The sequence below is a fragment of the Schistocerca serialis genome, chromosome 2 (assembly GCF_023864345.2).
Source record: "Schistocerca serialis cubense isolate TAMUIC-IGC-003099 chromosome 2, iqSchSeri2.2, whole genome shotgun sequence".
NCBI lineage: Eukaryota > Metazoa > Arthropoda > Insecta > Orthoptera > Acrididae > Schistocerca > Schistocerca serialis.
The window spans coordinates 797,493,137-797,507,711 of record NC_064639.1 but is presented as its reverse complement, the minus strand read 5'-3'; the positions used below and the strand labels follow the sequence as shown (position 1 = coordinate 797,507,711).

General features: G+C 39.7%; 1 protein-coding gene across 2 annotated transcripts in view; it reads left to right on the top strand.

Moving 5' to 3' along the window:
• LOC126458033 (uncharacterized) overlaps positions 1 to 14,575 on the top strand; it is a 99,589-nt gene that overhangs the window by 64,120 nt on the left and 20,894 nt on the right. For both annotated transcript variants that reach the window (XM_050094824.1, XM_050094823.1), the window contains exon 9: positions 7,258 to 7,340. In XM_050094824.1, the coding sequence (XP_049950781.1) occupies positions 7,258 to 7,340 (83 nt within the window). The remainder of the gene's footprint in view (positions 1 to 7,257; positions 7,341 to 14,575) is intronic.

Here is a 14,575-nt window from a genome sequence, read left to right as displayed (position 1 = left end):
GTGCTTACTGTATAAAACAGTGATTTCAGTAGATTTTAGTGTGCAAACTTTTCTTTTAGGTTATGAAATGCCCACGAGAAAGGAGACTGATCAGGAAATAGGAAGGTTTTCAGAATCTTCAATGACGGAAGCTGTCACACTGGCGATCGAAAGTAAAATGAGCATCAGAAGTGCATCTAAGCTGAAAGGCTTATCCTTTCAAACAGTTAGTCAATACGTTAAGAAATATCGTGAGGATAACACTTCAAACAAGTGTCCCAACTATTCAGTGAACCACATTTTTCCACAAGAATTGGAGCTTAGTTTGTGTGAATATCTAGTTGTGTGTTCTAAAATGTTTTATGGACTTACTATGAATGACTGCCATACCTCAGCTTATGAATTAGGTATTAAAAATAAAATTGTTTTACCCAAAACCTGGACTGAAAGTTAGAAAGCATCTATCAACTGGATGAAAGGTTTTCAACAGAGATTCCCTCAACTGTCTCTTCGAACCTCGGAAGGATGCAGCTTATCTAGAGCTACAGGCTTTAATAAATTTAATGTGTCAAAATTCTTTGATAAACTGGAAGAAGCAAATGTCATCCAAATTCTGCTGATGGATCATGTATTTTCAATCTTGATGAAGCTGGAACAACAATGGTGTAGAAGTCACAGAAAATTTTGGCCTTAAAGGCTATGAAATAACTTAACAAGGCAACCAGTGCAGAATGTGGAATACTGGTCACGACATGTTGTATTGTAAATGCTCTCAGTAACAGCCTACCCCCTGTCATGATATTTCTACATGTGAATTTTAAAGATCATATGATGTTAGTAGCACCTGCTGGCACAGTAAGTCTTGCCGTTAAAGGAGGCTGGATGAACTCAGAATGTTTTGTGAAGGTCATTCATCACTTCATCAAGTTCTCTGCCAGCTCAAAAGCAAATCCATCTTTGTTACTGATGGATAATCATGAGAGCCACCTCTCAATAGAGGCAATAGATCTGTGCAAAGAGAATGGGATAACGATTCTGACAATTCCACCTCATTGCACCAATAAACTGCAGCCTTTTGATGTGGGTGTCATGAAACCTTTCCACACAATTTATGACGCTGCTGTTAATGATGTCTCATCCAGGTGAAACATATTCAGTTTACAATGTTGCTCTCTGTGTGGGGATAGCATATCCCCAAGGAATGACGTCTGTCAATATCATTGCCAGATTTAAAAAGACAGGAATATTTCCTTTAGATCGCCATGTGTTCAATGAGGATGAGTTTCTTCCTTCCTCTGTTACTGATAGACCTGTAAATGAAAGCGTGGAAAGACACACATCACCTGAAAAAGACATTAAACCTGTAACTGATGTGGGATACCCATCACATGATGAAAGTGAAGAAGCACAGTCTGTAGCATCCAGTTCTTCACAATCACATGGAAAATCTGCACCAGTGTATTATCTCTCTCTAGAAGACATATGAGGTTTCCCAAAGGCAAAACCAAGGAAAAGTTGCAGTTGCCAGTGGTCTAAAGGAAGAACAATGATTGTGACCGATACACCAGAAAGGAATGAACTACAAATGAAAAGGAAACGGAAAGATATTAATGACCTAAAGCAAAGCGAGCTTTATTCCTATTTGATGAAACTGATGCTGACGAAAGTGGATTAATTTTGCAAGATTCTTCAGATGATGAGACCTTTGATCAGACAACTGATTCCAGAACCGAAAATGGTTAACTCTGAAAACTTACAGTGCTCACCCAAAGTGGGTGACTTTGTTACGGTATATTAATAATTTTTACTTATGGACCGTCTGACAGCAACTGAATAAAACACAATTTTAGTGCCATACGCGTTTCGCCTTTATTTTCTGCAAGGCATCATCAGTGGCAGGTTGCGTGGACAATTTCCTACATATTACGCTCCTGTTGCATTTTTGGTGTTGTTCTTCTTCTTATGAACGCTAATTTGCGGTTTTTTTCCCCCATTCCACAACACTATGCACTGAACACTTGTTTTAAAGCAATGTTTTGGTTTCTGTTCAACAGAAACTATAAAAGTTGAAGATGGGTGACTTTCTGTTCAACAGAAACCAGAACATTGCTTTAAAACAAGCGTTCAGTGCATAGTGTTGTGGAATGGGGGAAAAAAACCGCAAATTGGCGTTCATAAGAAGAAGAACAACACCAAAAATGCAACAGTAGCGTAATATGTAGGAAATTGTCCACGCAACCTGCCACTGATGATGCCTTGCAGAAAATAAAGGCGAAACGTGTATGGCACTAAAATTGTGTTTTATTCAGTTGCTGTCAGACGGTCCATAAGTAAAAATTAATAATATACCGTAATATTACACGCAACTGAGGAAGACAGGACCATAAAAGTTGAAGATGGGTGACTTTGTTTTAGTAGAGTTTGAGAAAAAAAAGAAAATATATTGTGTTTGAAAAATTTTCTCAATTGTAGGAAAGTCATCCAAATGCTAAGTTACATTTCTTAGGAAACTAGAGAACAAATTTGTGATGCCTGTAGTTCCAGATATTTCGTTCATTGACACAAAATGCATAAAAATGTTATTGTCTAACCTTATTACAACACATAGCAAGACAAAAAGACAACAATCTGCTGTTTCATTGGAGATCAACTTTGCTTCTTATGATGTTCGTTAGAATTTGAGGCACTGTCTCACTGTACACACCATTAAAAATTCATGGGTACAGTGAGACACTTTCATTATTAATTTTTTTTAAAAAGGAAAGACAATACATTAAAATATTATTGTACCACTTTGAACATACTTAAGCACAGTTACATGGTTACCATAAGACATTAAACCAATAAAGAGTTTTTTAAAAGTGTAATTTGGATTTCAATTTTTGCGTCTCACTGTTCCCACCCTTCCCCTAACATTCAACATGCTCAATAATGAATGATTCCATTGGCTCATCTAGAGAGTGCTCCTATATACATATACCTGTTTTAATCATGAGCTATTATCGCCATTTCTGTTCTTTCTCCTTTTCTATTCATTTAATTCTCTCTCTCTTCATTTACCTCCTGAAATGCTCACAAATCTTACTGCTAATTTTTAAAACATTGTTTTTTTACACTTTTTATATTTGGTTCTCAGCACACCTGAGACTTTGTAATGGCTGTGATGTGGATACATAGACTTTATACAAATAGGTATGTCTTGCTCGTACATTTTATGTGCTCTAGAGGTTTAAAGATAATCAAAGCATGAGAATTATGGCTGCAGGTTTTTTTTTTTTTTTTTTTTTTTTTTTTTTAGATGTAAGTCCATGTCTTAAAAATGCCAAAAATGGGTGGCAACTATGAATGTTGTCATGGACTGCATTTAGATGGGTCAAAATTAGAGTTAATGTAATTTTGTCATAAGGCCACACTACAAAAGTATCATAAATATACCTCCAGACTACTGTGGTTTTCAAACTTGCAAATTCCTCTGCCTTTTTCTTCTTTCTTTTTTTAAGTCTTCCATAAACAAAACATCCATGAAACTTAGTATTAAATAAAACATTAAGTACAAGCAGTGCAAGCTTGAACAAAAATGTAAGCTCTTTATCAAAAATTTGGTTAAAGAGAGTAAGGGGTAAGTAATAAGTACACAGTATAACTTCATACCTAAAACCATCACATAGCAATTTGGAGATATCTGCTTGTCATATTAATGATGGAGTATTGAAAAACAGTTTTTTGCTGTAAAGCAGTCTTAATTCAACAAAGCTTTTCACTCTATATAATCGTTGCTACTCTATTCAGTCATTGAACTCAAGCCCCTGTCATACAGCCTAACCACACCCAAAAAAATATACCTTAATCCAAGTCTCTTCATTTGTTCCTAAACAAGCTAAGTGAGATTTTTTCCAAATGTTGATGTAAAATTATTATTATTGCAGATAAAGCCAGCACCACTTATGTCTTTGACCAATATAATGAAAGCTAATAGTTCTGGATGTCCAGGAACTGCTTCCTATTTATGAAGGGAGAGTTGGAGTGGACACCACTATAGATATAACAGAGCGGCGGCAGTGGTGGCAGCAGCAGCAGCAGCAGCAGTAAACAGAGCTACAAAGTGGGAGGTGCTTCAGTACTTTGAGTAATCACAGTGTGGCTGAACATTAACTACAGTGCACCAATAATAACAATAGGGAGTCAAACTTACTGCAGTTGATAAAGATCAAACTTCATAAAGCAGACTAGGAGGACCTTTGTGCTGATGTAGTTGCCTCTGTGAGACTGATAGCTCTGCATATTGATTTGGATGCACAGCTGCTTACAAAGCATTTTCAAAAGGCTCAAGAAATCTACATTACCAAGAAATAAGTGACTATACCAGCTAAAACACCATGGAGCACAGAGCTGTAGCACTTTAAATTGAGGCTTAAGGCCACACGGAGAATGTACCAATGTTCAACAGGACAGGAAGAAAGAGGAAGAAGATTACAACCGCACAGAAGAGCTAAAGGAGAGTATGAAGCAGTTCAGTCTGAAACAAAACTGGCACACTGGAAAAAAATATATAAGGCTCCATAAGTGCTCATCTCAAGTTAGCCATAGCAACACCCAAAACTGTTTACTTACTACTCAAAGGCCAGCTATTTCAGACCGGAATCCCTCTGATTAGATTTAATAACACTTCTATATTGCACAGCAAGGTCTGCACATGTTGAGGAGTCCAATTCAATGAAAGGAGAAATTTTATGACACATATTACACTATCAGCATGAAAAGTAATTAAAATTATGCACAAGTTTCTGCAAGACAATACCATACAATACAATGTTGCATGCTGTTATGGCATACCACAACTCTGCCTTCAATACCATAGTTAGTTTGATGGGCAGTGTATGGGTACATCAGCTGTGATTCGTAAACTGCTAATCCATTGTTAGATGAGTGCAGAGGAGCGTACTCATCAGACTAACTGGAGCCTTCAGTTGAACACCTGTCAAAGCAATACTGGGGATCTACTTTAACACATTTAAGTATGATATAAAGCAGCATGCTACTGGTTAAGTAGAGGCACATTCGACTGAGTGCAAGTGATTTTAGGGGTAATGCCCAAATTAAGGGAATGGTGAATTAAGGGAATGGTGCACTTCAGAACTGGGCATGGCCCTTACACCATCCACATACACAAATAGGGAGACAAGTAACAAATATCTGTGATTGTGGAGAAATAGGGACATTTAACCTTGTGGTGCTTAGTAGGGATCTTGATGAAGTATGGTCTAAGATACCTGGTAACCAAAAGGGTGAAGATCAGTGAGGTTTGGAGGTGTGCATAGGAGAAAAACAGTGGCAGCAGCACAATCTTGAGACAGAGTTCAACCATGGAACAGTGATGATGACAAGTTAGAATTGGGTGGTGATGAGTAAGCCAATTTAAATGTAATGTATTCATTTAGAGTGCACAGGTGTTCAAATTGCACAAAAAATACTTATAAGAACCCAAGCAGTAATGCAAAAACTTGAGTGCTGCCGAGCCATACAGGATCATTTAGCAGTAGTATAATATAAGAATAAACTTATATGTGGAGAACTGCATGGTCAGCAGTCTTGAGCACTTAGAAGACAGCCCACACTTAATGGAAATATTTTGGACCTTATATCTACAAACAGGACTGATATTATCAACAGTATACAGGGTGAAAAGTATTTAAACCGACAAACTCTGGGAGGTAGTAGTAGACGTCAAAACAAATATTTTTCCCTAATGTCATTTTTTCCTATGAGAATTATTTAAATCGGTGGAGACCGTATTATGCTCTTCAGTTGTTAGAGGCCGTACTATGATCTTCAGTTGTTAGAGGCTGTATTATGATCTTCAGTTGTTAGAGGGCGTATTATGCTCTTCAGTTGTAGGCAACTGGTGTCCACCAGTGTAGTAGTGCATTGTCCCTGTTTACTAATGGAGCAATACACCTGGAGTGAGTACACTGATGTGGTTGGTGTGTACTACGAGTGCACCACAACGGATGAGCTGCACAGCGTGTTTATCAACAACAACATCCTAAGCGCCGTATCTCGCATCATACGACCTTTGGTGCTGTGTACCAACATCTGCGTGAGACCGGGTCATTTAGCAGATTACCTGGACAGGGACGCCGTCGAATTAAGTCGGGTGATGCTGAGGGGGTTAGGTTAGGAAATGCGACACTTAAAGTAGCAAAGAAGTTTTGCTATTTTGGGAGCAAAATAACTGATGATGGTTGAAGTAGAGAGGATATAAAATGTAGACTGGCAATGGCAGGGAAAGCATTTCTGAAGAACAAAAATTTGTTAACATCGAGTATAGATTTAAATGTCAGGAAGTCGTTTCTGAAAGTATTTGTATAGAGTGTAGCCATGTATGGAAGTGGAACGTGGACGATAAATAGTTTATTCAAGAAGAGAGTAGAAGCTTTCGAAATGTGGTGTTACAGAAGAATGCTGGAGATTAGATGGGTAGATCACATAACTAATGAGGAGGTATCGAATAGAACTGAGGAGAAGAGGAGTTCGTGGCACAACTGGACTAGAAGAAGGGATCGGTTGGTAGGGCATATTCTGAGGCATCAAGGGATCACTAATTTAGTACTGGAAGGCAGCATGGAGGGTAAAAATCGTAGAGGGAGACCAAGAGATGAATACACTAAGCAGATTCAGAAGGATGTAGGTTGCAATAGGTACTGGGAGATGATGAAGCTTGCACAGGATAGAGTAGCATTGGGAGCTGCATCAAACCAGTCTCTGGACTGAAGACCACAACAACAACAACAACAAGAACTAATCATGCAGTATCCCTATTTGCTATTGTATTTATACTCTGTAGTCACTTCCAAAAGTTCTGATCTTGCTGCTACATAACTTCATTGATTTCTGCTATATTTAACTTCAGCCTTTGCACTTCCCTTTTTAAAATTTACTGTCCTGCCTACTCAATTAAGGGATCTACCATTACATGCTCCAACACATAGAACACGAATTTTGTTTCTCCTGTTGACATCATTGTGAGTAGTCTGCTTCTGGTGATCCAAATGTAGGACCATTTTACTTTCAGAATATTTTGCCACCATCATTAAGCAATACAATTATGCAAATGAATAGCAGGTATTTCCATTGTGTAGTGAAATAATTTCTTATGTGATACACATTTGTTGGATATAGTCTCTCACCATAAGAAAAGCATGCAACATTCAAAAGTTGTACATAATGGATACTTATTAATTCACCATGCTGTATCAAAAATGATTTTGTTCTTTCCAGGTGCTTCAAAATCCATCATATATGGAAATTTCATCATGTGGCCTAACAATTCATTTTCCCAATTATTTTGCTTACATTTCTGGGTAAGTATCTGAATGGAGATGTAGCTCCACTAGGCACTGTTATGAAAAATTGGTTACTTCACTTTTTATTTCATAACCATGAGTTGGTTTTCATAGAATAGTTGTAGCTAAAATAAAAATGAAGTATTCTGAGCCATAAAATTTTGTTGGTTAAGTATAACTGATAGCTTTGACTGGCCATGTGATGCTTATAAAATTATATTATGAATTAGAGTATTAGAATTGTGATAGTGTTTTTACAGTGTGAATCAGAATAATGTAATGTTTGAGAGTGAAAAAAGTTGTCATTTATTTTACATACAGAATAATGGAACTTGGAATAAATATATCATGTTCTCTTTTGCTGTATCTTCAGTTAAGAAGAAGAAGTTTTTTCCAGTGACTTTAATACCACAGAGTGAGTCACAGCTGAAATCGGTCAACTCACAAAAAATGCTGGGATGTCACACTTTGTAGGGATATGAAATAGAATGACCACATAGGTCGGTCATGGTGAAAGCAATGGCAGACTTTGGTTTACTGGTAGAGTACTGGGGAAATACAATCAGTTTACAAAGGACATTGCTTACAAATCACTTGTGTGACCCATTCAAGAATAATCCTCAAGTGTGTTTTTAAAATGTACACATTGACAAATTGCTCTTTCATGCTTTACAAATTGCCCTTTTATGCTTTATATTTTAATGTCTCTTACACCACTACATTTTAAAGTGGCAAAATTTATCATGTAATCGACAAAACTGTAGTTTCTTTCAATTCTTTTATTTTGGTTATCAATGTGTCCAGCACTCAGATGGACGTGTAAGTTGTGTGTTAGGTCAGCAAGTAAATATTGAGTCAGCAAAATATGCAGATTACAGCAAAAAGATTCCAACGTCACCAAAACTCTTCTCAGCAGTTCTAAGGAAATTTTCAGATCGTAAAACTGGGGAAATGATGAAGGGATATAGTATGTTAATGGGACATGTCTGAACCACTTTTATCTGTTGATGATATTTTATTGTGTGCCTGTAGGGTAGAGAAGCTGTAGCCATGCATGGCAGCCCAGCTTAAAAGCAGGCTTGAAAATTAATTATAATGAGACCAAAATAATGTAGAGCCAACATAATAAAATGAAATTGTACAAAGCAACAAGTCATAAGACTAGCTGTCAAGTTTTCGAATTGCAGACAGTGGAAAACAGCAACTGAATGAAGAGAAAAAGAAGTAAAGAGGGTACTAAAATGGCTTGTGGTGGTTTTTTAACGAAATAGGGGTTTTAGAACTATGCTTTCAGTGTACCTAGAAATAAAGTTGTCAGTCATTTTTAAATTTTGATTTTGTGGCATGGACTTTAAATGCAGAAATCACTCAGAAACTGATAGAGATGTGCATATTTGGAGTTGCCAGGAGAGACAGGAAAACATATGAGTATATCAGAGAACAGTCTGGAGTGTAATATGTAGTTATGCCCAAAATGAAAGTGAAATTGAAATGATGGGACATGTGTCCATACTGATTCATTAAGTTACTGCTGAGCCTAATATGTCATTTTTACTGCTCCATTCCTCTGCCAATTTGAACTCTTTCTATGGTAACAGATTGGAGACATTTTCTTTTATGTTTTGTTCAATCACTCGCTATGTTTTATTTCTTTGATCCCTTTGATACAGATTTTGGAAGATCTTTCCTCTAGCAAATCTGGAACTATATTATGAGAAGAAAAGTTGCTACTCACCACATAGTGGAGATGCGGAGTCACAGATAGGCACAACAAAAAGACTCTCACAATTAAAGCTTTCGGCATTGGCCTTCATCAACAATAGACGCACATATGCGCACGCACACACACACACACACACACACACACACACACACACACACACACACACACACACACGCACGCACACGCAAACACAACTTACACAATTGCAGTCTCAGGCAACTGAAACCACACTGTGAACAGTAGCACCAGAGCATGATGGGAGTGGCGACTAGGTGGGAGTAAGAAGTAGGCTGGGATGGGGAGGGGGAGGGATAGTATGGTGGGGGTGGCAGACAGTGAAGTGCTGCAGGTTATACAGAGGGCAGGGGAGAGGCGGGGAGGAAGTAGCTGAAAAGGAGAGAAATAAAAAGACTGGGTGGTTGTGGTGGAATGACAGCTGTGAAGTGCTGGAATGGGAACAGAGAAGGGGCTGGACAGCTGAGGACAGTGACTAATGAAGGTTGAGTCCAAGAAGGTTATGGGAATGTAGGATGTAAAGCAGGGAAAGTTCCCACCTGCGCAATTCAGAAAAGCTTGTGTTGGTGGGAAGGGTCCATATGGCACAGGCTGTGAAGCAGTCATTGAAATGAAGGATATCATGTTTGGCAGCATGTTCTGCAACCGGGGAGTCAGTCCATTTGTTTCTTGGCCACAGTTTGTTGATGGCCATTCATGCGGACAGACAGCTTGTTGGTTGTCATGGCTACATAGAATGCAGCACAGTAGCTGCAGCTTAGCTTGTAGACCACATGACTGGGTTCACAGGTAGCCCTGCATTTGATGGGATGATGTATGGCACAGGTCCTGCATCTAGGTCTATTGCAGGGGTCTGAGCCATGAGGTAAGGGATTGCAGGGGTTGTATAAAGATGGACAAGTATATTGTGTAGGTTCGGTGGAGGGTGGAATACCACTGTGTGAGGAGTGGGAAGGATAGTGGGAAGGACATCCTTTGCATTTGAGGTTGTCCTGGATTGTGATTCCCAAGAATTTTGTCTTTTTTTCCCCTTTTGAATAATGTTATTTCCAAGAATTTTGTCCACTCTTTCCCTTCTTACAATGCCATTTCCTATAGATAATTTCATACCTATTTGTGTTTGTTTCCTGGTGTTCAGTTCCATTGTTGCAGTCTTTGAATTACTTACGTTTAGAAGGCTTTCATTGAAATACCTGACTATTTCATTGGTTACGGCGTTGCACAACACCTACAGACTGTTGTAGGCTTTGTGTTTGCATACTGTTGATATATTGTCTGCAGACAGTATTGTTTCAGAGCTAGAAGAACAGTACTATATATCATTAACGTAGAGAAGGAGGGATTCCAAGAGAGAACCTTCCCTATTTGATATGAGTAATTTTGGATTTGAAAGTGCCACATTTTGTTTTAAGCCGCACAAATTGTTTCTTGTTGCTCATATTTGATTTTATTGACTTGTAGCCAGTTCCTCTAATGCCTAGAGTCCACAGCTTGTGAAGTAATACGGTGATATTGACACAAGCAAAAGCTTTTTCTAGATCAAGGAACACACCTGTAGCATATTCTTTATATTCTACCCCAGTTATTATTTTGTCTATTAATTGTGCTGCAGCTACAGAAGTTGATTTGTTTTTCATAAAGGCATTCTGATTTTCATATATTACATTGTGTTGACTCAGGAATGTCATTGATCTAGTATAAATATTTTCTCAACCATCTTAGAAAATGCAAATAAGATTGAGAAAGGGCAGTAGTTTTCAATGTTAGATTTTTCACCTTTCTTGGAATTTGGGGTTACTTGTGCTCTCTTTAGACTGTCTGGGAAACAACTTAGTGCAATTATTTTGTTTACTGCCCTGGCCATGGCATTAGATATGTTGTGGATACTCTGTTTTAATGTGCTGATAAACAGTCCCTCATAGCCTGCTGATTTTGTATTTTTAGTGACCTTACTATGTATTTTATTTCCTTTCTGTTAGTTGGAGCGAAGTATACACTTTGTTTGACTGGAATGCCCTTATATCTATGATGAAGATTGCTGAAGCGCTCATCGATGGATTTTCCAACAGAAGAAAAGTACTCATTAAAAATATTTGTGATCTGATATTGGGTCTGATGATACTCTCTTTATAGTTTATGGTAACATCGCTAATTGATTTGTCCTTACAATCCCTAGAGCTATTTATAACTCTCCCTGCCATCTGAACTAGTTTTAGTAGAGTTTCTTAACACTGTGGCCACATATTTACTTTTAGTTTCTAACAATGAATCTTTGTAATAATCATGATAGTGCTTAGTTTCTACTAACATTGCGGAAACACAGCCAATAAGGGGAGAGGATGAGTGGCACTTAACCGTGGAGCTGGTTTCCTTGTACATTGTGGTTCCTAAGTGGCAATCACTGAGCTTTTCTCAAAACACAAAAAAGACACAGCAGTAAAAACACTTCCTTCCTTAAAAAAGCTCTTAATTCCAGTAAACAGTTATAATTAAAGCTCTTGTGTTAGGAAATACAACAGTTTCAATTAAATCTGTACTTGCATTAAATTTCTTGTCTCAAGCAAATTTAGAACAATCACTTTTTTCTTAAAAAGGTTTTAAGTTACTAATTCCAGAGAGCAGTCTCAGTTAAATTATTTTTTAAAAATTTTCCTTACCCCACATGGCCATGGCTGACTAACAGCAAAATGAACAAAATGTTAAGTTGCAGCCAAGCACAATTAAAAGATACTTACACATAAGCTTTCAGCAACAGCCTTCATAAGAAAAGAAAGAGAAACACACACCATTCATTCATACAAGCAAGTATATCTCACGCAAACATGACCACTGACTCCAGCAGCTCAGACTGGAATGCAACTGTCACATGGAATGGAAGCAGCAATCTGGAGGAGTTGGGAAGGGGTAGTGTAGGTGTGTGGGGGGGAGAGAGAAGTGCTGTCTGGGAGAGTGTCCTGGGACTAGACAGATGCAGCGTCACAGCGTCAGGAAGTTGTGGGGCAGAGAGGTGGGAAAAATTGAGCGAAGATTGAGAGAAGTGGGGAAAGATGAGTGGGAGCATTGGCAGAGAGTGGGAAAAAAAGGGTGGGAGACGAGAGTGGAGGAGGGTATTGGTCAGATGGGAAGGAAACTGTTGGGTGGAAGTTTAGGGAACAGTATGTTACCATAGGTTGAGGCTGTGATACTTACTGGAGCAGAGAATGCATTGTAAGGATAATTCTAATCTGTGCAGTTCAGAAAAGCTGGTAGTGGATAGGAGGATCCCTGGGGCTCAGGTAGTGGAGCAGACATTAAAGTCGAGCATATTAAGTTCAGCTGCATGTTGTGCTACAGAGTGGTCTACCTTGCTCTTGACCACAGTTTGGCAGTGGCCGTATATCCTGATGGACAGCTGGTTGGTACTCAAACCAATATAAAAAACTGTGTAATGATTATGTCAAAGCTTTTATATGATATGGCTGCTTTCACAGATGGCCTGGTCACTGATGGGGCATGACTAGAAGAGGAAGTGCTGGGTGGATGGTTGGACAGGCTTTGCACCTGGGTCTTCCGCAGAGACATGATCCTTGTCTCAAGGGGTTGAGATGGTGAGAGGCATATGGATGGACTAGGATCTCATGTAGATTGGGGGGGGGGGGGGGGGGGGGGGGGACAGAACACTACATGAGGATGGGTGGAAAAGGTCTAGGGTAGGATATCCCTCATTTCACAGCATGACGATAGTTAATGAAAGCCCTGTCAAAGGATGTTGTTCAGTTTCTCCATTCCATGGTGGTACTGGGTGATGTAGGGGGCACTGCTTTGTGTCTGGTGCTTGGGGATAGTGGGATGATTGGGGTGTGAGTGGATATGACACAGGGGATCTGTTTGTGGACTACATCTGGGGAATAGTGCCTGTCTATGAAGACCTTCATGAGACGTTCAGCATACAAGGTAAGGGACTCCTTGTCAGAGCAGAATATGCCATCCCCAGGTGGCCGGGCATTATGGGAGGGATTTTGCGGTGTAAAAGGGATGACAGCTGCAAAAACACATGTAATGTTGATGAGTGATGTGTTTAATGTGGACTGAGGTGCTGATGGAGCCATCCGAGAGGAGTAGGTCAAGATCTAGGAACGTGGGTCACTGGATGGGAGAGAAGGTGTTGAGGTTGTAAAGGAAGGAAGACAGGGTGTCATGGCCCTGAGTACATATCATGGAGATATCATAAATGGACATGTACCATACTAGGGGGTCTGGTGTTCTGAGAGGCTAGGAAGGTCTCATCTAGGTGGCTCACAAACAGGTTGGCATGAGAGGGTGCCATGTGGATGCCAATGGCTGAGCCATGGATATGTTTGTAAATTTTCACTAAAAAGGAGAAGTAATTGTGGGTTAGGATAAAGTTAGTAAGGTGTGTGAGGCCTCCGCTAGTTATTATCTGATTCCTCCAGTATAAAATCTGCCAGTGATTCCACCCCAGAACCCTAACACAATCTTCAATACATGTTTAAACTTCTCCCTTTAATCTATTTCCCTTCTCATCTATATGATGCCTCGCACACCCACCTCTGCATGCTCCCCAAAATTCACAAACCCAAGAATCATGGATGGCCCTTTATGGCTGGTTATTGTGCCCCTCTGATAGAATTTAAGCCCTCATTGACGAACACCTCCAACCAATTGCCCCGAATCATAGTCTCCCAAGTCAAAGATACCAACCACTTCCTTTACCGTCTCTCCACCATCCCCGGCCTTGTACCCATAGATCCCTACTTGTCACTGTTGATGTCACCTCCCTATACATCAACATCCCTCTTGCTCATAGTCTTACTGACAGAGTCTAAATCCACTACCTGATTCCTCATTTATCTTATTAACTTTATCCTAACCCCACAAGTGCTTCTTCTTTGAAGGGAAGTTATACAAACAAATCCATGTCTCGGCCATTGGCACCCACACGGCACCCTTTCATGCCAACCTGTTTATCGACCACCTAGAGGAGACATTCTTAGCCTCCTAAAATGCCAAACCCCTAGTCTGGTTCATGTTCATTGATGATATCTGCTCGATATGTCTCAGGACCAAGACACCCTGTCTTCAATTCTTCACAACCTCAACACCTTCTGCCCTGCCCACTTCACTTGGACCTCCTCGAACCAGTGTGCCATGTTCATAGATCTTGACCTACTACCTCTCTGATGGCTCCATCTGCACCTCAGTCCACATTAAACTCATCGACCCACCAACATTGCCTGCATTTCCGCAGTTGTCATCCCTTTTACACCAAAAAATCCCTCCCGTATAGCCTGGCAACCAGAGGACGGCATATTCTGCTGTGACGAGAATTCCCTTGCTTTGTATGCCGAGGGTCTCACCAAAGCCTTCACAGACAGGCACTATCCCCCAGACCTAGTCTGCAAACAGATCCCCTGTGTAATATCTCCTCACACCCCCAACCTTCCCAACATCCCCAAGCACCAGTCACAAAGCAGTGCCCCCTATGTCACCCAGTACCAGCCTGGACTGGAACAAC